The sequence below is a fragment of the Schistocerca gregaria genome, chromosome 6 (assembly GCF_023897955.1).
Source record: "Schistocerca gregaria isolate iqSchGreg1 chromosome 6, iqSchGreg1.2, whole genome shotgun sequence".
NCBI lineage: Eukaryota > Metazoa > Arthropoda > Insecta > Orthoptera > Acrididae > Schistocerca > Schistocerca gregaria.
This window is the reverse complement of record NC_064925.1, coordinates 461,393,026-461,420,054: the sequence shown is the minus strand read 5'-3', so window position 1 is coordinate 461,420,054 and position 27,029 is coordinate 461,393,026. Positions and strand designations below refer to the sequence as shown.

General features: G+C 44.4%; 1 protein-coding gene across 1 annotated transcript in view; it reads right to left on the bottom strand.

Moving 5' to 3' along the window:
• LOC126278913 (pickpocket protein 28-like) overlaps positions 1 to 26,743 on the bottom strand; it is a 95,321-nt gene extending 68,578 nt beyond the window's left edge. The window contains exons 1-4 of the mRNA XM_049979187.1: positions 26,658 to 26,743; positions 25,842 to 26,048; positions 8,202 to 8,358; positions 938 to 1,083 (exon numbers count right to left, since the gene is read on the bottom strand). Coding sequence (XP_049835144.1) covers positions 938 to 1,083; positions 8,202 to 8,358; positions 25,842 to 26,048; positions 26,658 to 26,743 — 596 coding nt within the window. The remainder of the gene's footprint in view (positions 1 to 937; positions 1,084 to 8,201; positions 8,359 to 25,841; positions 26,049 to 26,657) is intronic.
• Between the last annotated feature and the right edge of the window lie 286 nt (positions 26,744 to 27,029).

Below are 27,029 nucleotides of genomic sequence, written 5' to 3'. Positions count from 1 at the left end.
TTATGTGATCTACCCATCTAATCTTCAGCATTCTTTTGTAGCATCACATTTCGAAAGCTTCTATTCTCTTCTTGTCCAAACTATTTATCGTGCATGTTTCACTTCCATACATGTGTACACTCCATACAAATACTTTCAGAAACGACTTCCTGACACTTAAATCTATACTCGATGTTAACACATTTCTCCTTTTCAGAAATGCTTTCGTTGCCATTGCCAGTCTACATTTTATATCCTCTCTACTTCGACTATCATCAGTTATTTTGCTCCCCAAATAGCAAAACTCCTTTACTACTTTAAATGTCTCATTTGCTAATCTAATGCCCTCAGCATCACCCGACTTAATTCAACTACATTCCATTATCCTCGTTTTGCTTTTGTTGATGTTCATCTTATATCCTCCTTTCAAGACACTGTCCATTACGTTCAACTGCACTTGCAAGTCCTTTGCTGTCTCTGACAGAATTACAATGTCATCGGCGAACCTCAACGCTTTTATTTCTTCTCCATGGACTTTAATACCTACTCCGAATTTTTCTTTTGTTTCCTTTACTGCTTGCTCAATGTACAGATTGAATAACATCGGGGAGAGGCTACAACCCTGTCTCACTCCCTTCCCAACCGCTGCTTCCCTTTCATGCACCTCGACTCTTATAACAGACCATATAAAATAGATGGTCATTAATCAAGATGAGTATATTTGACCTGAAATGGCCTAGAATCAAGTCAAAAACCAATGCACGTGCCTGATTGAGCTTCTTGGCGAAGTTATGGTTATGAGTTGAAGGGGACGCTATAGTAGGGGATGATGTGGCGGCAATGGGGTACTCAATTTGCCTCCATGGAGGTGATCCATGGTAATTGGTCAAAGCCGACGGTGGGAATGGGACACTAGGGTTTATCGCCGCCTTCCCTCCGGCAGCGCCGCACTACTCACGGGTCGAGCTCCGGCAGCAGGGCTCGGTAGTTGAAGCCGCAGCAGAAGCCCTCCATGGAGGGCACCGCGTGGACGAGGTCAGCGCAGCGCCGCGGCTGCCCGTTCCACTCGCAGCGCACCACCAGCTTCTCGCAGGGCTGCATCAGCTGCGCACCACGGCCGTCTTTTGTCTCACTGCAGTTCCGCAACTCAGGTGTAACAATACGTCACAGGTGATAGTGCTGCAAGGGCAGTTCACTTGGAGAATTCTCAGCGTAGCAGCTGAGGGTTATCTTGAGACGAACCACTCATGAAAAAAAGTGTGGTCACGAAAGCTCCAAATATACGGTGCTGCAATAGTGATGAAGAAGTGGATGAACTGTGTGTGGAGCAGGAGGAGGAGAAGGGAGGCGTTCCTACTGTTAGTAAGATACACAGGGTGTCTCAAAAATACTTTTACAAACCTTGGCGACAGATTCCTTACAGCAAAACAAGTGAAAAGGTTCATATATACATATATCCCAAAATTTTTCGCTTTCGATTTATTAATTATGTTGGCTGAAACGTTACTTTAAAAATGAATAAAAAGTAACCACAATCTTAATTAACGCCTGAAAATATTATAATTAATTTTACATATACAGGGTGGTCCATTGATCGTGACCAGGCCAAATATGTCACGAAATAAGCGTCAAACGAAAAAACTGCAAAGAATGAAACTTGTCAAGCTTGATGGGGGTAACCAGATGGCGCTATGAATGGCCCGCTAGACGGCGTTCCCATATCTCAAACGGATATCAACTGCGTTTTTTTTTTAAATAGGAACCCTCATTTTATATTACATATTCGTGTAGTACTAAAGAAATATGAATGTTTTAGTTGGATCACTTTTGTCGCTTTGTGATAGATGGCGCTGTAATAGTCACAAACATATGGCTCACAATTTTAGACGAACAGTTGGTAACAGGTAGGTTTTTTAAATTAACATACAGAGCGTAGGTACGTTTGAACATTTTATTTCGGTTGTTCCAATGTGATACATGTACCTTTGTTAACTTATCATTTCTGAGAACGCACGCTGTTATAGCGTGATTACCTGTAAACACCACATTAATGCAACAAATGCTCAAAATTATGTCCGTTAACCTCAATGCATTTGGCAATATGTGAAACGACATTCCTTTCAACAGCGAGTAGTTCGCCTTCCGTAATGTTCGCACATATATTGACAATGCTCTGACGCATGTTGTCAGGCGTTGTCGGTGGATCAAGATACCAAATATCCTTCAACTTTCGCCACAGAAAGAAATTCTGGGACGTCAGATCCGGTGAACGTGCGGGCCATGGTATGGTGCTTCGACGCCCAATCCACCTGTCATGAAATATGCTATTCAATACAGCTTCAACCACGCGCGAGCTATGTGCCGGACATCCATCATGTTGGAAGTACATTACCATTCTGTCATGCGGTTAAACATCTTGTAGGGACAACGGTACTACATTACGAAGGAAATCAACATACATTGCACCATTTAGACTGCCATCGATAAAATGGGGGTCAATTATCCTTCCTCCCTTAAAGCCGCACCATACATTAACCAGCCAAGATCGCTGATATTCCACTTGTGGCAGCCACCGTGTATTTTCCGTTGTCCAATAGAGCATATTATGCCGGTTTACGTTACCGCTGTTGGTGAATGACGCTTCGTCGCTAAGTAGAACGCGTGCAAAAAATCTGTCATCGTCCCATAATTTCTCTTGTGCCCAGTGGCAGAACTGAACACGACGTTCAAAGTCGTCGCCAACCAATTACTGGTGCATAGAAATATGGTACGGGTGCAATCGATGTTGATGTAGCATTCTCAACACTGACGTTTTTGAGATTCCCGATACTCACGCAATTTGTCTGCTACTGACGTGCGGATTAGCCGCGACAGCAGCTAAAACACCTACTTGGGCATCATCATTTATTGCAGGTCGTGGTTGACGTTTCACATGTGGCTGAACACTTCCTGTTTCCTTAAATAACGTGATTATCTGGCGATCGGTCCGGGCACTTGGGTGATGTCGTCCAGGATACAGAGCAGCATATACAGGGTGAGTCACCTAACATTACCGCTGGATATAGTTCATAAACCACATCAAATACTGACGAATCGATTCCACAGACCGAACGTGAGGAGAGGGGCTAGTGTAACTGGTTAATAAAAACAATTTAAAAAATGCACGGAAGTATGTTTTTAAACACAAACCTACGTTTTTTTAAATGGAACCCCGTTAGTTTGTTAGTACATCTGAACATAAAAACAAATACGTAATCAGTGCCGTTCGTTGCAATGTAAAATGTTAATTACATCCGGAGATATTGTAACCTAAAGTTGACGCTTGAGTACCACTCCTCCACTGTTCGATCGTTTGTATCGGAGAGCACCGAATTATGTAGGGATCCAAAGGGAACGGTGATGGACCTTAGGTACAGAAGAGACTGGAACAGCACATTACGTCTACATGCTAACACCTTTTTATTGGTCTTTTTCACTGACGCACATGTACACTACCATGAGGGGTGAGGTACACGTACACACGTGGTTTCCGGTTTCAATTACGTAGTGGAAAAGAGTGTGTCCCGACATCTCAGGCCAATAGATGTTCAATGTGGTGGCCATCATTTGCTGCAAACAATTGCAATCTCTGGCGTAATGAATGTCGTACACGCCGCAGTACGTCTGGTGTAATGTCGCCGCAGGCTGCCACAATACGTTGTTTCATATCCTCTGGGGTTGTAGGCAGATCACGGTACACATTCTCCTTTAACGTACCCCACAGAAAGACGCCCAGAGGTGTGAGATCAGGAGAACGGGCTGGCCAATTTATGCGTCCTCCACGTCCTATGAAACGCCCGTCGAACATCCTGTCAAAGGTCAGCCTAGTGTTAATTGCGGAATGTGCAGATGCACTGTCGTGCTGATATCACATACGTCGACGCGTTTCCAGTGGGACACACTCTATTCCACTTCGTAATTGAAAACGGAAACAACGTGTGTACGTTTATCTCGCCGCTCATGGTAATGTACATGTGCGTCAGTGAACAAGACCAATAAAAAGGTGTTAGCATGTAGACGTAATGTGCTGTTCCAGTCTCTTCTGCACCTAAGGTCCATCACTGTTCCATTTGGATCCCTACGTAATTCGGTGCTCTCCGATACACACGATCGAACAGCGGAGGAGTGGTACTCAAGCGTCAACTTTAGGTTACAATATCTCCGGATGTAATTAACATTTTACAATGCAACAAACGGCACTGCTTACGTATTTGTTTATATGTTCAGATGTGCTAACAAAACTAACGGGGTTCCATTTAAAAAACGTAGGTTTGTGTTTAAAAACATATTTCCGTGCATTTTTTTATCGTTTGTATTAACCAATTACACTAGCCCCTCTCCTCAAGTTCGGTCTGTGGAATAGATTCGTCAGTATTTGATGTGGTCTACGAAATATATCCAGCGGTAACGTTAGGTGACTCACCCTGTATAGCACACTCCCGTTGGCCATTTTGATCGCAATAGCCATACATCAACATGATATCTATCTTTTCCGCAATTGGTAAACGGTCCATTTTAACGCGGGTAATGTATCACGAAGCAAATACCGTCCGCACTGGCGGAATGTTACGAGATACCACGTACTTATACGTTTGTGACTATTACAGCGCCATCTATCACAAAGCGATAAAAGTGGTCCAACTAAAACATTCATATTTCTTTACATACTACACGAATATGTAATAAAAATGGACGTTCCTGTTTAAAAAAGCGCAGTTGATATCCGTTTGATCTATGGCAGCGCCATCTAGCGGGCCAACTATAGCGCCATCTGATTTCCCCCTTCAAGCTAGACGAGTTTCGTTCTTTGTAGTTTTTTTCGTTTGATGCTTATTTCGTGAGATATTTGGCCCGGTCACTATCAATGGACCACCCTACACAAATAAATTTGTATATTAATCGAAGGAAACGAAGTACTAATGAGATGATGCATTTTTAATTATTCATGATTTATTTTGTAAAAAAATATCTGTGAGTTAAAATGTGTAGGTAAAAACTCTTTGAAACAAAACGTAGGAACCACCTTTGTTGCCTAGCGATATAATAAAGCGGAACTCGACTTAATCGGCTTATTCGCTCTCTCTCTCTCTCTCTCTCTCTCTCTCTCTCTCTCTCTCTCTTTTTCTACCAAGATAAGCTGTGTAACTGTCACTTCTACGCTTCTGTTGAATAATTATGTTAATTTGATGTTTAGTAGGCTTGTTTCACTTGAAGATTCTTTTCCTTACTATCCATGTTATATGTGATTTTTTTAGTCCAGTTTCAGTCTGCATCGAAGAGAAGCTGCCGCCACATTGTTTGGTGACTGCGGCCGAACCCTGTTAGTGTTCATTTTTACCGGTGTTCTTTTCTCAAAACCAGGACAACGCTGTTTACTAACGGCGTTATATTCAGATCGGTCATTGGCCCCCAAACAATGTCGTCTGGCAACGTACTCGGCGATCTGATGCAATGACGACGCTGGAAGGCAGAGTTCAGCTTTATTAGAAAATGGAGTAAAATTTTTCTGTGCCATGTTCTATCATTTCAATATTATTGCCTCCAGCAAAGCAAGAAACATTCATATAGTGTTCTCAATCAGTACTTACCAATTACTCAGTGCTTCCGCGTTTATTAGCAGAGATAAAATCCATTAACATTCAATTTTAGTTCATATCTATCTAACCAATAGTAATTAAATAAAATATCTTATTTTTTATAATTTATTTTATTGAAAAACGCTAAGTGGTGCTCAAGGGCTTACCAGGTACAACCCATCAACTTCACTTACCGGTGCACCCATTTTATTTGTTGTATCCTAGATAGTGTTATGTTGCCAGGGAGACTTGTTTACATTCGTCGTTCGTTTGTCTTCGACGTCTCCATTCTGTACAAGTACTACAGATATTGAGTTACTGAAAGTCCTCCGTTCAAGCATGGCAGGATATTCATTTCCTGAGCCGGCAGACGCGACTTTTATGTATGGCTTCAGGAACGGCAATGGGCAAGAGGCCGCATGGCTGTACCACACTGCGTTTCTAGGACGAAGACAGCCGTGTCATCCAACCTTTGGTAATATGTATCGTCGCGTTGACAAAACAGGACTCGTAGCACCACAGAGTATGGGTCGAGGAAGAGCACGTATTGTGTGATAAGGAAGAACGCGTTCCACAGGTTGCCGAAGGAGAGCCAGGTATCGGCATGATACAAGTGGCCCTAGCATGCACCTCACCTCCAAGTTCAGAATGGAGGACACTTCACGAGCAACTCATGCATCCCTATTAACTTCAACGCGTGTGGGCATTGTTCCCACTGCCAATCCGTTGTTGTCCTTCAGTTCTATTTACAGACACGTTTAGAAGAGACGGATTAACAAAGTTTCGCAAGCATCACATTTGGGCCGATCGCAGGCCTTATGCTGCAGTATATCTAGACATTAACATCAGTAAATGATTAATGGATTTGTAGATGACTGTGTGCCAAGGCCAAACTTTCTCCCAGCACGTTTTACAGGTGATGTCTTGAGGAACTTCATCAAAATACCGTACGAGACTAACACAAGATGTGCCCGTGGAAATAAGAAGAAGGAAAGAAGGAAGATTGTGCTCAACGTCCCGTCGACGTCGAGGTCATTATAGACGGAGCACAGGCTTGGATTCTGTCAAGGACGGGGAAGGAGATCGGTCTTGCCCTTTCAAAGGAAGCATGCTGGCATTTGCCTGGAGCAACTCAGGGAAATCACGGAAAACCTGAATCAGAATGGCCGGACGCCGTTGTGACCCGTTCTCCTCAATGTGACTCCAGTGTGCTAACCACTGCGCCACCTCGCTCGGTACAAATAAGAATAAACGTGTGGTTTATACATGATCGAGTTCCAGCATATTTTGGTCCCAACGTTCGAAGTGCTCTGGCAGGTAGCCGGCCGCTCTGGCCGTACGGTTCTAGGAGCTGCAGTCTGGATCCGCGCGACAGCTACGGTCGCAGGTTCGAATCCTGCTTCGGGCATGAATGTGTGTGGTGTCCTTAGGTTAGTTAGGTTTAACTAGCTCTATGTTCTAGGGGACTGGTGGCCTCAGATGTTAAGTCCCATAGTGCTCAGATCCATTTGAACCATTTGACCTCTCACAGGTATATACCATGACACATGGATACGTAGTTGCATGGCCTGCGCGTTCCCCCAACCTAAATCCTTTGGATTATTGTCTCTCGGGACACCCTAAACTACAGATCTAAGTATCAGACCACTCGAACGCAGAAAATCGGCGTGTCATTGGAAGCCTGCGAAACCATCCCGCACTGTCAGGCAGTGTTTCAAAAAGGATACGACAGTCCATGATTCGACCAGTAGATGCGTGTTTAGAAGCAAGAGAAGGACATTTGGAGCTTTTTATATGAGTTTATGTGTTGATGAGCTCCATTTACCTGGATCGTTAACTTTCATTAAAACTGAATGCGAATAACTTTCGGACGTGTGTTTATCGGAACTTTTTTCTCGTTTTGTTGTAAGGAACCTGACCACGAAGCTTGCAAAAGAATTTTTGAAACGCCCTGTACACAGTGCTGGGTGTCGCAAACGCATCACGAAAATGAAGTCCGTGAGTGGTATTTATGATTATTTTTCCGAAAAGTTCCAACGCCAACATTAGGATGAGTTTTCAAGACGTTTAGAACGCTGAAAACAGTGCTGAAATAAAATTTATGTTGTCCAAAGAAAGGTAGGTTTGGTTACTATAGTCCGAGCCACGAATGATGCCGTTTGTTGCAGCTAGAGACACGGAAGTGGATTGCATTGTTTCAGCTGCGGTAAACGCACACGTGTGTTCTGCACTTGAAGAAAGCGTGTATACTGCAAAGTCTCTCGCTTCTTTGTGCAGAATTTGCAGCTTACCGTCACCATCGCCCTGACAGTTCGCAATAAATGGAACAAAAATTGAATAAATAACTCTTTACGATCGCGTTTAATGCTCGCATTGGCTACGACTTCCATAGCAGAACACTGAGAACACTACTGAACTCTCGTTGAGTATGGGAGAATGCGTGATGTAGGTGCGCAGAACGACCCTAAACTCGACCACCATCGTTCGTGACTCCAGCTACAACAGAAAGCTGAAAGAAAAGAAAAACGAGTCCAAGGACTCAGCGCATCAAGTGAAAAGAAACAGTCTACGGAGGAAAAAATCAAGAGTTAGTCTTACAGAGGGTACCTCTCGCATGAGCACGTCTGCGGGATAGCCAGAAAGCAAGGCGGCGGCCTCACGCACCGCCCTCCGGCCCCCCTTGGGCGTCACTGGGTTCACCAAGTGCGGCAGCTGCTGCAGGGCCACCAGGGCGTCCGCCCGGCTCACACCAGTCGCCCGCGTCCTGAAACACCGCCCAGCCGCTGAGTACAGGGCGATCCGAAGACGTCGATAGTGAGATAAAACCCAACTCGCGCTCTTCTCACGTGGGTACTGAAAGCCATGCATCAAGGTGGTTGTTGTTTTTGTCTTCAGTCCTGAGACTGGTTTGATGCAGCTCTCCATGCTTCCCTATCCTGTGCAAGCTTCTTCATCTCCTAGTACCTACTGCAACCCACATTCTTCTGACTATGCTTAGCGTATTCATCTCTTGGTCTCCCTTTACGATTTATACCCTCCACGCTGCCCTCCAATACTAAATTTGTGATCCCTTGATGCCTCAGAACATGTCCTACCAACCGTCAAGTTGTGCCACAAACTCCTCTTCTCCCCAATTCTATTCAATACCTCCTCATTAGTTATGTGATTTACCCATCTAATCTTCAGCATTCTTCTGCAGCACCACATTTCGAAAGCTTCTATTCCCTACTTGTCCAAACTATTGAGCGTCCATGTTTCACTTCCATACATGGCTACACTCCACACAAATACTTTCAGAAACGACTTCCTGGCACTTAAATCTATACTCGATGTTAACAAACTTCTCTTCTTTAGAAACGTTTTCCTTGCCATTGCCAGTCTACATTTTATATCGTCTCTACTTCGACCATCATCAGTTATTTTTCTCCCCAAATAGCAAAACTCCTTTACCACTTTAAGTGTCTCATTTCTAATCTAATTCCCTCAGTATCACCCGACTTAATTCGACTACATTCCATTATCCTCGTTTTGCTTTTGTTGATGTTCATCTTATATCCTCCTATCAAGACACTGTCCACTCCGTTCAGGTGCTCTTCCAAGTCCTTTGCTGTCTCTAACATAATTACAATGTCATCGACGAACCTCAAAGTTTTTATTTCTTCTCCATGGATTTTAATACCTCCCCGAATTTTTCTTTCGTTTCCTTTACTGCTTGCTCAATATACAGATTGAATAACATCGGGGAGAGGCTACAACCCTGTCTCACTACCTTCCCAACCACTGCGCTCCTTTCCTGCCACTCGACTCTTATAACTGCGATCTGCTTTCTGTACAAATTGTAAATAGCGTTTTACTCCATGTATTTCACCCCTGCCACCTTTAAAATTTGAAAGAGAGTATTCCAGTCAACATTGTCAAAAGCTTTCTCTAAGTCTACAAATGCTAGAAACGTAGATTTGCCTTTTCTTGATCTATTTTCTAAGACAAGTTGTAGGGTCAGTATTGTCTCACGTGTTCCAGCATTTCTACGGAATCCAAACTTATCTTCCCAGAGGTCGGTTTCTACCAGTTTTTCCATTCGTCTATAAAGAATTCGCATTAGTATTTTGCAGCTGTGACTTATTAAACTGATAGTTGGGTAATTTTCACATCTGTCAACACCTGCTTTCTTTGGGATTGGAATTATTATTTTCTTCTTGAAGTCTGAGGGTATTTCGCCTGTCTCATACATCTTGCTCACCAGATGGTAGAATTTTGTCAGGACTGGCTCTCCCAAGGCTGTCAGTAGTTCTAATGGAATGTTGTCTACTCCCGGGGCCTTGTTTCAACTCAGGTCTTTCAGTGCCCTGTCAAACTCTTCATGCAGTATCGTATCTCTCATTTCAACTTCATCTACATCCTCTTCCATTTCCATAATATTGCCCTCAAGTACATCGCACCTGTATAGACCCTCTATATACTCCTTCCACCTTTCTGCTTTCCCTTCTTTGCTTAGAACTGGGTTTCCATCTGAGCTCTTCATATTCATACAAGTGGCTCTCTTTTCTCCAAAGGTCTCTTTAATTTTCCTGTAGGCAGTATCTATCTTACTCCTAATGAGATAAGCCTCTACATCCTTACATTTGTCCTCTAGCCATCCCTGCTTAGCCATTTTGCACTTCCTGTCGATCTCATTCTTGAGACGTTTGTATTCCTTTTTCACTGCTTCACTTATTGCATTTTTGTATTTTCTCCTTTCATCAATTAAATTCAGTATCTCTTCTGTTACCCAAGTATTTCTACCAGCCCTCGTCTTTTTACCTAGTTGACCCTCTGCTGCCTTCACTATTTCATTCCTCAAAGCTACCCATTCTTCTTCTACTGTATTTCTTTCCCCCATTCCTGTCAATTGTTCCCTGATTCTCTCCCTGAAACTCTATACAACATCTGGTTCTTTCAGTTTATCCATGTCCCATCTCCTTAATTTCGCACCTTTTTTGCCGTTTCTTCAGTTTTAATCTACAGTTCATAACCAATAGATTGTGGTCAGAGTCCACATCTGCCCATGGATATGTGTTACAATTTAAAACCTGGTTCCTAAATCTCTAATTTAGGTGCAGCATTTCTGCGAAAAGCATTTGACTCGCAAGGGGAGGCGACGACGCTGGAATCAGGGGTATACTTCAAACATTGTACATCTTTAGTGGGCCATTAAAACGGCTTAATGTGAAAGTAGTAAGATGCACTAAGCTGGCAATTCGGAGAAAATCACGAAAGAAGTTTTACGCGTCTGTTATGTAACTGATGTAGCTGTGCGAAGGCAGCGGTCGTAAGACATAATTGTGGTCAACAGTTTGAATTTCCTTCGTAACCACTTATGTCCGGCGATCGGTTTCCGTAAACAGCTTCATACTTGTTCGCGTTGGAAGCTACATTATGTTTTGTTAATTTAGTGGAGCGGTTGGCTAGTACATGGTGAGATAAGGAACGTAGAGTAAAAAGCAAAGAAGGCAGAACAGCTTAGTAACTCCAAAGGCGAAGTCATAAAACAGGAAGATACGTTTTATAATGTATCTCAGGGAAGACTGAAACTTAGAAAATTTTAGGATGGAACATCACAGTTAATATGTTACGAGAGAGCAGATACTAAAGGACCTAAAGTGTCTGAGTACACGAGAGTTAATTTTCCACCTGGTTCGAATCCAGGACCAGTATTGGCTCAAGCATTGGGAATTAAAGGAACTGTAAAGAAAACTCCAAGACTTTACCTTGTGGGTAAAACAAGAATACAAGTTGATGAAGTCTTTGGTTTAGGAAAATTTATGGAGGTGGAGGTTGTTCTTACCGAAAAACAGAGCATTGAAGGTGAAGAGATGGCTGCAGATATCAAGAGGAAATTAGGAGTTGAAGAAACTGATCTCTTATCTGGGGCGTATATGAATACATTGTTGAGACCTTGAGATTCTATATTGTTTTAGGAGGATCAGGAGTTAATTCGAACCCCGTGAAAAGTCTGATAGATTTACAAAAGTGGTATGAATGTGGAGAGATTTGTGGCTTACAGGAACACTGATCTCATCGTTGTTTTGTTAAGGCCTTAACTGTACCTGTAAGCATGAATCACTGTTGGAAGTTTTGTAAACAGTAAAGCATTTAATGTGTGAAATAAAGGTAATTTTATGTATAAAAAAAGGCGGTTAGGATTCGCGCGTAGTAAGCCGGTCGTGGACGAGGCGACGGTTCGAATTCATGTACCGCTTGCAGTGCAGTCTCTACTTTTTTTCATCACTGGTTACATTATTTAATTTATATGACGGAAGTAATATAATAAAAAGTCACGTGTATTTTCATAAAGTTGTAGTGACTTTCATATGTTATTTACTACTTACTTAAATTTTAAGGACGAGGGACAGGCGTGGAAAGCGCAGTGAAACCTCAATAAATAATGATGCGAACGACGTTACTCAGAACCAGTAACACAGTAAGTCACAATGTGCCAGTCCACAAGAGTAATGTACAAGTACTCTTTGAATGTGCTCTAGACATCACACGTGCAAAACATAAATTGAAGCTTCACATAAATACACGTGGTTTCTTTTTCAGTAAATTATCTCTCAAATCTCATAAATTAAATAACATGACCCGTGGTGAAAAAAATTAATCAACCCTGAAGTCTGAGTGTGAGTCGAACTGACGCCTTATAAACATTCGTCTTTCGACGCTCAAGTGCTAACCATTTTTTTTTTTTTTTGTATGCCTCGACAGGGACTCCAGCCCGGGACCTCCAGCCTACATGGCATATGCTCAATCCGTTTTTTTTTTTTTTAACTCAATCCACAGAGCGCAAATCCTACTCCCATTTGTGTCGTTTTATTTCGTTCTATCTGACCTGCCTGTCTTAAGTGCATTCTTAATGTTTGTGTTGTAGACTTCTTTTGTTGTTTGTTGTGGTCTTCAGTCCTGAGACTGCTTTGATGCAGCCCTCCATGCTACTCTATCCTGTGCAAGCCTCTTTGTCTCCCAGTACCCACTGCAACCTACATCCTTCTGAATCTGGGTAGTGTAGTCATCTCTTGGTCTCCCTCTACGATTTTTATCCTCCACGCTGCCCTCCAATACTAAATTGGTGATCCTTTGATGCCTCAGAACATGTTCTACCAACCGATCCCTTCTTCTGGTCAAGTTGTGCCACAAACTTCTCTTCTCCCCAATCCTATTCAATACTTCCTCATTAGTTATGTAATCTACCCATCTAATCTTCAGCATTCTTCTGTAGCACCACATTTCGAAAGCTGGTATCCTCTTCTTGTCCAAACTATTTATCGTCCATGTTTCACTTCCATACATGGCTACACTCCATACAAATACTTTCAGAAATGTCTTCCTGACACTTAAATCTATACTCGATGTTAACAAATTTCTCTTCTTCAGGATCGCTTTCCTTGCCATTGTCAGTCTACATTTTATATCCTCTCTACTTCGACCATCATCAGTTATTTTGCTCCCCAAATAGCAAAACTCCTTTACTACTTTAAGTGTCTCATTTCCTAATCTAATTCCTTCAGCGTCACCCGACTTAATTCGACTACATTCAATTATCCTCGTTTTGCTTTTGTTGATGTTCATCTTATATCCTCCTTTCAAGACACTATCCATTCCCTTCAACTGCTCTTCCAAGTCCTTTGCTGTCTCTGACAGAATTACAATGTCATCGGCGAACCTCAACGCTTTTATTTCTTCTCCATGGATTTTAATACCTAGTCCGAATTTTTCTTTTGTTTCCTTTACTGCTTGCTCAATATACAGATTGAATAACATCGGGGAAAGGCTACAACCCTGTCTCACTCCCTTCCCACTGCTTCCCTTTCCTGCCCCTCGACGGTTATAACTGCCATCTGCTTTCTGTAAAAATTGTAAATAGCCTTTCACTCGCTGTATTTTACCCCTGCCACCTTCAGAATTTGAAAAAGAGCATTCCAGTCAACATTGACAAAAGCTTTCTCTAAGTCTACAAATGCTAGACACGTAGGTTTGCCCTTCCTTAATCTAGCTTCTAAGATAAGTCGTAGGGTCAGTATTGCCTCACGTGTTCCAACATTTCTACGGATCCAAACTGATCTTCCCCGAGGTCGGATTCTACTAGTTTTTCCATTCATCTATAAAGAATTCGAATTAGTATTTTGCAGCTGTGACTTATTAAACTGATAGTTCGGTAATTTTCACATCTGTCAACATCTGCTTTCTTTGGGATTGGAATTATTATTTTCTTCTTGAAGTCTGAGGGTATTTCGCCTGTCTCATACATCTTGCTCACCAGATGGTAGAGTTTTGTCAGGACTGGCTCTCCCAAGGCTTCTTTCCACCTTTCTGCTTTTCCTTCTTTGCTTAGAACTGGGTTTCCATCTGAGCTCTTGATGTTCATACAAGTGGTTTTCTTATTTCCAAAGGTCTCTTTAATTTTCCTGTAGGCAGTATCTATCTTACCCCTAGTGAGATAAGCCTCTACATCCTTACATTTGTCCTCTAGCCATCCCTGCTTAGCCATTTTGCACTTCCTGTCGATCTCATTTTTTGAGACGTCTGTATTCCTTTTTGCCTGCTTCATTTACTGCATTTTTATATTTTCTCCTTTCATCAATTAAATTCAATATTTCTTCTGTTACCCAAGGATTTCTACTAGCCCTCGTCTTTTTACATACTTGATCCTCTGCTGCCATCACTACTTCATCCCTCAGAGTTACCCATTCGTCTTCTACTGTATTTCTTTCCCCGATTTATGTCAATTGTTCCGTTATGCTGTCCCTGAAACTCTGTACAACCTCTGGTTTAGTGAGTTTATCCATGTCCCATCTCCTCAAATTCCCACCTTTTTGCAATTTCATCAGTTTTAAACTAAAGTTCATAACCAATAGATTGTGGTCAGAGTCCACATGTCCTACAATTTAAAACCTGGTTGCTAAATCTCTGTCTTACCATTATATAATCTATCTGAAACCTGTCAGTATCTCCCGGCTTTTTCCATGTATACAGCCTTCTTTTATGATTCTTGAACCAAGTGTTACCTATGATTAAGTTGTGCTCTGTGCAAAATTATACCAGGCGGCTTCCTGTTTCATTTCTTTGCCCCGGTCCATATTCACCTATGTTTCCTTCTCTCCCTTTTCCTACTACCGAATTCCAGTCACCCATGACTATTAAATTTTCGTCTCCCTTCACTATCTGAATAATTTCTTTGATTTGATCATACATTTCATCAATTTCTTCGTCATCTGCAGAGCTAGTTGGCATATAAACTTGTACTACTGTAGTAGGTGTGGGCTTCGTATCAATCTTGGCCGCAATAATGCGACACTATGCTGTTTATAGTAGCTTACCCGAATTCCTATTTTCCTATTCATTATTAAACCTATTCCTGTATTACCCCTATTTGATTTTGTGTTTATAACCCTGTAGTCACCTGACCAGAAGTTTCGTTCATCCGGCCACCGAACTTCACTAATTCCCACTATATCAAACTTAAACCTATCCATTTCCCTTTTTAAATTTTCTAACCTACCTGCCCGATTAAGGGATCTGACATTCCACGCTCCGATCCGTAGAATGCCAGTTTTCTTTCTCCTGATAACGACATCCTCTTGAGTAGTCCCCGCCCGTACATCCGAATGGGGGACTATTTTACCTCCGGAATATTTTACCCAAGAGGACGCCATCATCATATAATCACGCAGTAAAGCTGCATGCCCTCGGGAAAAATGACGGTCGTAGTTTCCCCTTGCTTTCAGCCGTTCGCAGTACCAGCACAGCAAGGCCGTTTTGGTTACTGTTACAAGGCCAGATCAGTCAATCATCCAGACTGTTGCCCCTGCAACTACTGAAAAGGCTGCTGCCCCTCTTCAGGAACCACACGTTTGTCTGGCCTCTCAACAGATACCCCTCCGTTGTGGTTGAACCTACGGTACGGCTATCTGTATCACTGAGGCACGCAAGCCTCCCCACCAACGGCAAGGTCCATGGCTCATGGGGGGAGGGTAGACTTCTTACATGTAATAAATTCACGTGATGTGCTTTGTCATACGATAAATAAATACCGAAGTAAACTTGTGCGTTAGTCTCGGACCCGATAAAATGTTCCAGTTAAAGCTTTCGTCCTGTTGTCGATTACTATTCTTGCCTAAACCATATCCTCGCAGATTTGTTTTCATCTAAGATGAATTACGAAAATGATCCATCGCTATGACACCTGAACCACTAGAAAACGAAGTACATGATCACTATGAACTCTAACGTCCTGCCCCTACGGCAGACGTATAAGCCACATAATGAACGCGTAAAACTTCTCTTGCGGTTTTCATGGGACTGCCAGAGTAGCGCAGCTTACATCTGGCAGAATATGTTGTTTTGATGGCCTACTAAAGGCGTACAAAGTTTGAAGTAAATACGTAACCCCAATGTCGTGGTCTCCTGTTGTCAGTATCACACCTACACTTAGCATCGAAAGTACCGTCGTATGGAGTACTAAGGGAATGTTATGACTGGATACAGGATTTCTTGGTACGGAGGACTCAACGCGTTATCTTCGAACGAAAGTCATCAACAGATGTAGAAATAGCTTCGGGTGTGTCCCAGGGAAGTCTCTTGGGACCCTTGTGGTTCATGCTGTATTTTAATGACCTTGCAGACAATATTAACCTCGGATTTTTCACTGGCGATGCAGTTATCTACAATCAAGTGCTTTTTGAAAAATGTTGCACAAATAGTCATTCAAAGATTGGCAATTAGCTTCAAACGTGCAGGGTGCCAATTATTGAACTATATGAAAAAAAGCAAATAGTTACAAACAACGGTGTGCACACACTTCATTCAACATGTAAACGTAACTACAGATATTCGGATTTAGGTTATGACACGTTCGATATACCTGCCATCATTGGCGATGATGCGGCGCAGACGAGTAGTGTAATTCTGCATGACGCGCTTTCAGTGACATCCTGAGTGGCTGTTTTCAGCTCAGCAATGGTTTGGGGGTTACTTCTGCACATCTTGTCTTTAATATAGCTCCATCAAAACGAGTCGCATGTGTTCAGATGCTGAGAATATGGAGACCAATCGAGGCCCATGCCAGTGGTCTCTGCGTACCCCGGAGCCAGAATGCGGTCCCCAAAGTGCTCCACAAACGCTCTCCTGCTTCGATGGAATCGAACTCCGCCTTGCATGAACCATTACTGGTCGAAATCAGGGTCACTTTGGATAATGGAGATGAAATCATCTCCCAAAACCTTCTCGCACCGTTCGGTACTCACCGTCCCATCAAAGAATATCGCACCAATCACTGCGTGACTGCACATTGCACACCACACTGCAACGCGTTGAGGGTGAAGAGGCTTCTCGATCGCGAAATGCGGATTCTCAGTCCCCCAGATGCGCCGATTTTTCGTATTGACGAATCCATCCAAATGAAAGTGTGCTGCGTCGCTAAACCAAACCATACTAATTCTCATCATGCCCCGCCGCCAACCGTGCTATTCGAACGTCCTAACGCAAGGCTTTCAGAAGTTATGGCCATTTTGTTTCATATACTTCAGTAATTGTCACCCTGTAAAATTGTGCACTTCACAAACCGAAAAAATGTGGTATCCTATGACTATTGTATCAGTCAGTCAGACCTGAAATCGGTCAACCCACACAAGTATCAACGTATAAATATTTTTAGGTATACGAAATGGTTCGATGACATAGGCACAATGTTAGACAAAGCAGATGCAGATTTCGGTTCATTGGTAGGGCCCCAGTGAAATGTGAACCGTCTACAACCGAGACTGCTCACAAAACACTAGTGTGAACCATTTTAGAATATTTATCGAGTGTGTGGGACCCAACCCAGATGGGAATAACATGGGATATTGAACGTAGACTGCCAATGTCAAGGAAAGCCTTTCTGAAGATGAGAAATTTGTTAACATCGAGTATTGATTTAAGAGCTAGGAAGTCATTTCTGAAAGTATTTGTATGGAGTGTAGCCATGTATGGAAGTGAAACGTGGACGATAAGTAGTTTAGACAAGAAGAGAATAGAAGCTTTCGAAATGTGGTGCTACAGAAGAATGCTGAAGATTACATGGGTAGATCACATAAATAATGAGGAGGTATTGAACAGAATTGGCGAGAAGAGGAGTTTGTGGCACAACTTGACTAGAAGAAGGGATTGGTTGGTAGGACATGTTCTGAGGCATCAAGGGAACACCAATTTAGTACTGGATGGCAGCGTGGAGGATAAAAATCGTAGAGGGAGACAAAGAGATGAGTACTAAGCAGATTCAGAAGGATGTAGGCTACAAGAGATGAAGAAGCTTGCACAAGATAGAGTAGCATGGAGAGCTGCATCAAATCAGTCTCAGGACTGAAGACCACAACAACAGCAACAACATTGAACGTCTACTGAGAAGGGAAGCACGAAATGTCACAGGTTTCTTTGACCATGGGAGAACAAACTGAAGTGGGAAACACTGAAGAAATACGCACACTAACTCTTGAATGCCTACTCAATAAATTTGAAGAATCTCTGATATCGGATGACTCTAGGAATGTACAGTGGGAAACATTTTCCTCTATCATGCACTTCGCAGTAGTTTTCTCAGCATGGATGCACATCCACAATCGTGTAATTAAGTTGGAAATAATCGTTCACAAGACCGTGCAACATTGTTGTCAGTCAGTTGTTGATGTAACTGAGTTGCCTGATGTGGTTACCCGCAGCAGTAAATCTGTGGGTAACATGCATTTACTGCTGGTAGCAACGATGCGAAATAAAACCTAGTCCTGTGGATGTGACATCGTAGTTACTACCTCAGCTTCGGTCACTGCAAGTTATCGCACTGAGTAGTTGTTTCGTTATTACCGTAGATAGTTTCAAATGGTTCAAATGGCTCTAAGCACCATGGGACTTAACATCTGAGGTCTTCAGCTCCCTAGACTTAGACTATCTAACCTAAGGACATCACACACATCCATGCCCGAGGCAGGATTCGAACCTACGGCCGAAGCAGCAGCGCGGTTCCGTACTGAAGCGCCTAGATCCGCTCGGTGACAACGGCCGGCATAGATACACTCCTGGAAATTGAAATAAGAACACCGTGAATTCATTGTCCCAGGAAGGGGAAACTTTATTGACACATTCCTGGGGTCAGATACATCACATGATCACACTGACAGAACCACAGGCACATAGACACAGGCAACAGAGCATGCACAATGTCGGCACTAGTACAGTGTATATCCACCTTTCGCAGCAATGCAGGCTGCTATTCTCCCATGGAGACGATCGTAGAGATGCTGGATGTAGTCCTGTGGAACGGCTTGCCATGCCATTTCCACCTGGCTCCTCAGTTGGACCAGCGTTCGTGCTGGACGTGCAGACAGCGAGAGACGACGCTTCATCCAGTCCCAAACATGCTCAATGGGGGACAGATCCGGAGATCTTGCTGGCCAGGGTAGTTGACTTACACCTTCTAGAGCACGTTGGGTGGCACGGGATACATGCGGACGTGCATTGTCCTATTGGAACAGCAAGTTCCCTTGCCGGTCTAGGAATGGTAGAACGATGGGTTCGATGACGGTTTGGATGTACCGTGCACTATTCAGTGTCCCCTCGACGATCACCAGAGGTGTACGGCCAGTGTAGGAGATCGCTCCCCACACCATGATGCCGGGTGTTGGTCCTGTGTGCCTCGGTCGTATGCAGTCCTAATTGTGGCGCTCACCTGCATGGCGCCAAACACGCATACGACCATCATTGGCACCAAGGCAGAAGCGACTCTCATCGCTGAAGACGACACGTCTCCATTCGTCCCTCCATTCACGCCTGTCGCGACACCACTGGAGGCGGGCTGCACGATGTTGGGGCGTGAGCGGAAGACGGCCTAACGGTGTGCGGGACCGTAGCCCAGCTTCATGGAGACGGTTGCGAATGGTCCTCGCCGATACCCCAGGAGCAACAGTGTCCCTAATTTGCTGGGAAGTGGCGGTGCGGTCCCCTACGGCACTGCATAGGATCCTGCGGTCTTGGCGTGCATCCGTGCGTCGCTGCGGTCCGGTCCCAGGTCGACGGGCACGTGCACCTTCCGCCGACCACTGGCGACAACATCGATGTACTGTGGAGACCTCACGCCCCACGTGTTGAGCAATTTGGCGGTACGTCCACCCGGCCTCCCGCATGCCCACTATACGCCCTCGCTCAAGGCCGTCAACTGCACATACGGTTCACGTCCACGCTGTCGCGGCATGCTACCAGTGTTAAAGACTGCGATGGAGCTCCGTATGCCACGGCAAACTGGCTGACACTGACGGCGGCGGTGCACAAATGCTGCGCAGCTAGCGCCATTCGACGGCCAACACCGCGGTTGCTGGTGTGTCCGCTGTGCCATGCGTGTGATCATTGCTTGTACAGCCCTCTCGCAGTGTCCGGAGCAAGTATGGTGGGTCTGACGCACCGGTGTCAATGTGTTCTTTTTTCCATTTCCAGGAGTGTAGTTTCCGCCTGCAGAAAGTACACGGTACTTTAGACTCAACGTGCAGCTATAAAGCTTTTGTCAGTAGGACGTGTTCTCCCTCGCAGATTTAAATACAAACGGAAGCTGCTCACAATAACAGAGTAATACAAATGCTAGCGATGAGCTGCGCTGTGGTAAGATGAGTTGCGTCCAGCAGTGAGTGACAGAGAGTAGGCTGTTCATCCTGGAGAACATGAAAAGAGTAGTGTCATTCAATCCTTACAAAACGTTGTACGTCAATAATTTACTGCAGCATGTTGACCTAAGGACACTTCACACAAAACGATGATACATATTCAATGTAGAAAGAAAAAAGTCACTCCAAAACTGAACTGAATGGCCAAAACTGAACTGAGTGGTTCCATTTGAAGATGTACCGAGTATGACGCCCAAATTACGCGGGGTATGGCGGGAATGTAGACACTACAGATACACTGTAATGCAGAATCGACCACTAGATGTCGTGAGAGGCGGACCCGCCAGTATAAAAGGAGGCGGGGAGTCCTGTGCTGTACGCACGCGCTCTCCGCTCCTCGACTATCTGCGGCTCACATCGTTACCGTCGCTCGCGCACGCCAACGCCGCTAGCCCGTCGCCATGCCGAGAAGTAGGAATGGAGGAAGAGGCGAGATTGCTGCTACTGCGGAGCTCCTGCTCAACTCAGTCGGGAGCAACGGTTGCGGCAACAAGAAGAAGAAACGGAAGCTTGTGGCACAATTACAGTGCAATAAGTGTCAACAGCTTGGACACATAGCCAGGGAATGCCACGGTGTGGTTGCGTGTGTTAAGTGCGGGAAACCGCACGACATGCGCAACTGCACAAAACCAAAGGGTACTGCAGCGCTGTGCGTAAATTGCGGTGGCTAGCACGCCGCAAACGCAGCGAGAAGTTGGCCGCCACATACGAAGAGGTGCCCCAGCAAGAAGAAATGGTGGTCACCCCGCCCTCCTGCCTTAGTAGGGGAAGCGGGCTGCGCCACCAAGACGACGTGGACGCCTTCCGCCAAGCACTGCGGGAAGCCAACGAGGTCGCAATCACCGCGCTCAAATCCGCCACGGCGGAGGAGAGAGCGGCCCGAGAGCAGAACTCGCATCAGGAGGTGACTCAAATGAGGGTCGCCTTGTACCTCGCGTCCCGTACGACGCCGGACGTGGCACCGACCCCCACCAGTACGGGGGTAGACGCGGCAACAAAAACGACCGCCTCCCTGGCCAACGCGGCAGCGCAGGTTGCTAGGGAGGTTGTCATACAGACGGGGAAAACACCCGACAACAAGGAAACGGCATCCTCGGAAGCAGTCGTCACTCCTGTCTCTGCGGAAACGCAAACGACACTGGAAGTGCCGATGGAGACCGAGGGAGAAGAACAAGATGAGCCGTTCGAGTGCCTCCACCTCCCTAACAAGTACTGTGTGAGGGAGGTGCTCACCAAGATAGCCGATTCCCTGCGAGACGGTAGCTACCCACATCATGATCATCCTTACCCTTTCACAGTAGATAACATCCCTCCCCTTCCTCACAAACCTTACCCATTCCACTGGGGGTGCGAACCCTTGAACCAGAAGCTGCACGGGAGGGAACTCGTCATGCGTGGAGATCTGGAGCTCATAAACAACCACCCTATCTTCACGGACGAGGACTGGAAATACGTGACTGAGGAAGCAGTCAAGTACATCCAGACACAGACGCCGCCAGTGGACTACTCCCGCCTGAAGAAAATAGAATTCGAGCAGCCAGGAAGCAGTAAGAAGAATAAGAAGAACAAGAAGCGGCGGAATCAGGCGGCAGATAAGCTCCTGCATCCACAGAAACCAGAGGCCAGACCAACACGCGAAGAAAAACATTCCAAACACAGAGGACTTCAGGAGGAACAGCTCAAACAGCTTAAACTCCGCTACCTCGGGCCAAGGCAGGCCCGTCAATATAGTGAGTGAGTGAGTGAGTGTGTTGTACGCAGAGGAGCAGCGGCAGCAGAATGGGTGGTTGAGGAGAGCTTAGTGACCTTGATCGTGGACTGGCTTTCGTTTGTCACCTGAGTGACGAAAACATAAGGGTCATTTCAGTCCTTCTAAAGCTGCCCCTGTCAACTGTTGGTGATGTAATTGTGGAGTGGATACGCGAAGGAACAACCACAGTTGTGTTGACGGTCAGGGACAGTCTATATTGCGGGATGCGGTTGCAAGAGACCTCATGAAACCAACGGAAGGGATCACCCATGGGTTCCAAAAAACAACTAGCAGTCGAGATAGCACAAAGACTGTGTGTACGGAGTTTAAAAAAACAGTGACCCAGCAGCTCAACATAAGGCACAAATTTCTGTGGTCAGTTCTCAGTAACACTTGAGGTGCTGAAAAGGTCGACGCCAATGGACAGTGGGTAACCGAAAACAAGTGACCTGCAGTGATGAACCACGCTACTCCCTGTGGGCAACCTGATGCAAGGGTCTGGGTTTGGTGAATGCCTGGAGAATTTTACCTGCCATTTCGTGTATCGCCAACAGTGATGTATGGAGGAGGTGGCGTTACCAATATGGTGGTTACTTTAGGGCTGCCTAAGAAAACGCAAAATGCGAAAGTAGTGGTTAAGGACATGGATCACAAACTTGAAGGAAATGGTTCGCGTCCCCTTACATGTTACTTTGTTGGTTTTTCTCTTTTTTTTCAAAATTCAATGTTACCTACGCACTTGAGCTTGTTTTCTTAGGAATGAGTTTCTTCGGTTTTGTGACTTTTGTCTGGTTAGAAAACGAAGAATCAAATTGCTGCGAGTGAAACTGGACCGTGTTTAGTCAGGAAGCTAAGAGGATAGCTTGAACAGCTGCGTGTGAAATATTTAGCTGTTATTTCTGCAATTTCCAAGGATCCATCCAGCCACGGGAAAAGCTAGAGTCAGTTTTACACTCGGCTTACTCAAAATGTTCTGTTGGACACGTTCACGACATATTGACGTCACTTCCGAGTAATCTGAGCGTATAAATAGCTTCTCACGCCCAGATAGCCCCACTCTACCCTCGACAGTTGCGTGGTGTTAAGTTTATTTCTATGTCCAAATACCGTCTGCCATGTTATCAAAGAACTTGGCTGTGGTGGACACAGCATGCTTACCAGATACAGACCCAGAATGTCCACGTCGCTCTGAGAAACGCCCTGAATGAACTCAGTGGTGAGGCGGGACCTGAGACCAATCACATACCCTGTCATCTCAGTGAACCATTCTGACATAATCAGGAAGCGACTGTGAACGCAGTTCTGTAGCTGGACGCTCTAGGCAGCAAACAGTTACATATAACCGCCAACTATCTCCCATATCGTTCAGCTGTAAGGGATGACAGCAAACATGCCAAGATTCCAGTTCGGTTGAACCCATAATGACACCACCCTGCTCGAACTGTCCACATGGATCAGTCGTCTTCATTCTCGAATCACTCGTTCTAATAGTACCCCGGCTCTTTAGTCTGGGTGTCCTTCCCCATTCTCTGAATGTGTAATATGTACAACATTACAAACATACCAAGGTTCCAATTTTGAAATTATGGTGAATCACGACTGCCCAAACTGTGGCCTACAGTCCACAGGGGTCAATCGTCTTCATTCTCCACTCACTCGTTCTAGTAGTACCCCCACTCTTTAGTCTGGGTGACTCTCCCCATCCTCTGATTGTGTAGCGTGTATAACAATACAAGCATACCAAGGTTCCAGTCCTGCTGAACCAAAAGTGATATCACCAATGCTCGAACTGTGGCATACAGACCACAGGGATCAGTCATCTCTAGTCTTCACTCACTCACTCTAATAGAACCCCAACTCTTTAGTTTGGGCACCTTCCCTACGCTCTGAATTTCCATTGGTAGTATTCATTTACCCATGCCTATCCCGCATGTCTTGTGACGTGTGACTTGGTGGTTTCGGTTAACGAAAGTAAAATTTTTCTTACCTATGGCCGGTAGGTATTGAAAAGCTAAGTGTGTGGTGTTCCCAAATCGTTTGCTATGGGAGGAGAGGAAGGGAAATTCTATGCGAAATACTTACAGCATAATCCTTAAAGGTATTTCCACTTTTATATAATGTACCTCAGTAACAATCTGTTGAAACTGCTTGTTAGCATTAGCATAAAGTAGGATGGATTTTGCCATTTTGGATACCGATATGCAGTTCTTGTCTGTTATATGAGTAACTCATCAACAAGACGGAAGTATAGCTGCCCATTTTTTATGGTAAGTGGGACAGCAGTGCAACAGTTGCCAGAATAGTATTGTGAACAACGAATATATTCGTAGGACTACAGTCATTAAGTAACTGGTAAGGATACATCGAGGACAATTCTTGCAGAAGCCTCTAAATCTAAAGTTTCAGCATTGCACGACAAGACCCAAGAATCAGGTTTAATATACTTTCTGACACTAAATTTAACGAAGGAGGTACACAGAAAACCACAGATAGCTCCTGTCACTAAATAACATCCGAAGAAGAGTTGTGAAATCAAGGTGCTGTCAATTAAAACCATGCTAGTCTGTTGAAAAAATAACACCACATCTTGAGTCCTATTCTATGGTCAGATGTCTCCTAATTTGTGGACTTCTAGAGCTGAAAATGAGGAATTTACGCTGGGAGATGTGGTCGAGCGGTTCTAGGCGCTTCAGTCTGGAACGCGCGACCGCTACGGTCGCAGGTTCGAATCCTGCCTCGGGTATGGATGTGTGTGATGTCCTTACGTTAGTTAGGTTTAAGTAGTTCTAAGTTCTAGGGGACTGATGACATCAGATGTTAAGTCCCATAGTGCTCGGAGCCATTTGTTCATTTATGAGGAATTTACAAATGAAGAAGTTCAGTTACGTTCCTATGTGAGACTATGGTTTTATATTCAGTATTGTATTTTGCTGGATTAATGCAATCTCCTTAATGTGATGAAGATGAAGAGGAACAAAAAGTTAGAAATATTCTTCTTTACTATTGTTGCAACAACTGATGACAAGGAAGATCTGTACTTCTCCACAATGAAGCACCTCTATATTTCCAATAAATATTGCAACATTTTCTTGTCTACGTTATACAAAACGATACGGAGGCACTGACTAGGCACCTAAAATTGTCAAGCAAATAATAGTTCATGAACACGTTCTTGATGATTGACTCAAAAAAGCATTTGACTTTTAACATGCTGAAACCTTTGACAAAGGAATAGTGATTTAATGAGTTTTCTCTATAATTTAGACCTTGCTGCATTGAAGTTTCTAAAGTGTTTTAGATAATGTTGAAAAGTAAAGCGGCAAGATCTGTAGTTAATTATGCCAGTAATATAAAATTATACATAAGATGTGACACGATTACATAATAACAATGGTTTAACTTCTTGGATAATCTTATACATTAGAAAACTATAAAAGAGCTGCAACTATGCAACACAAGGTGATGTTCCGAAAAATAAGTAACGATAGCTGTATAATTCAGGATGAAATAGAATCAGTTTTATTAAATATATACTAATCCTTGAAATATTGAATAACTCAAAAAATTGGCTTTTTTTACATTAGAAAATAGGAGTGTGAAGCATCTTACAATGCGCTAATTGGTAACATGACCCTTCCACCAGTCTGTAACTACAACACACTAACCATTTCTTTTGGAATAATATCTGTCCCAGATGAAACACAGCAAAAATAAAGTGTGAAACCAATGAGCCTAGAGAGCTCAGTAATGTTGATTTTGTAATGTAAGTGAACTTACAGATTTTCTATAAAGCTATCTGCAGCTGGCCCATACACCTTGTTGTTGTTGCAGAGAGTGAGAGCCGGGAATGGCACGTTCCAGATGGGGTAGGCTGTGGTCTCTACAGAAGTGATGGTGGGGCTGTGGCGATACCTCTCCAACGCCAGCTGGCTCAGCACAGCAGCCAGGATGGCACACACTGCACACGCAGCTCCCCACAGCAATCTGCAACACACCTGCCACTAAGTGAGGATGGACGTGGTGAGACTGTGGTGGTACCTGGGCATGCCAAAAGGCATGCACTGCCGCTAAAGTAGTGTACATTGCACAACAACTCCTCATACCTGCAACAAACCTACCACCTAGAAGGGGGAGAAGGTGGCGGTGAGGCTCTCATTGAATCTTCGCACACAAGCTGAAGCTGGTCTCCACAGATGTGATGGTGGAGCTGTGGTGGTGTCTCTACACACCAACCGATTCAGCACTGCACAATGCAGCCAGTGTAGCCTACACAGTACATGTAACTCCCCACAGAAGCTTCCAGTATACCTGCCACTAGATTGGAAAGAGCTGGTATCCATGGATGTGGTGATGGAGCTGTGATGGCTTCTCTACATGCCAATCAGTTCTGCACAATGGTGGCATACATTATGCATGCGACTCCCCACAGAATCCTCCAATATACCTGCCACTTGAGTGGGGAGGAGCTATCTCTACAGATGTGGTGGTGGAGCTGTGATGGCATCTCTACACACTAATCGGGTCAGCACTATGCACTGCAGCTGTGGTGGCGTACAGTGTACATTCAGTTCACCACAGTACCCTGAAAAATACCTGCCATCAGTTTGGCAAGGATCTGGTGTCTGTACATGTGTTGGTGGAGCTGTGAAGGCATCTCTACACGCCAAGCAGCTCTGCATGGTGCACTGAAGCCAAGGTGGAATACACTGTGCATGCAGCTCCCCCACAACAACCAAAACATATCTGCCATCTGCATAGGAATTAGTTGGTCTCTATGGATGTGTTGGTGGAGCTGTGACACCATCTCTACACACTAGTTTGTTCACCACAGCACACTGCAAGCGGAGTTGCACACACTGTACATGCATGTTATCAACACAGCCTCTTATTGGGACATACAAAGTTCATTTAGCGTATGATACTCCATAAACAGTGTCCTTTTGTGTGAATATGTGTAGGTGTATG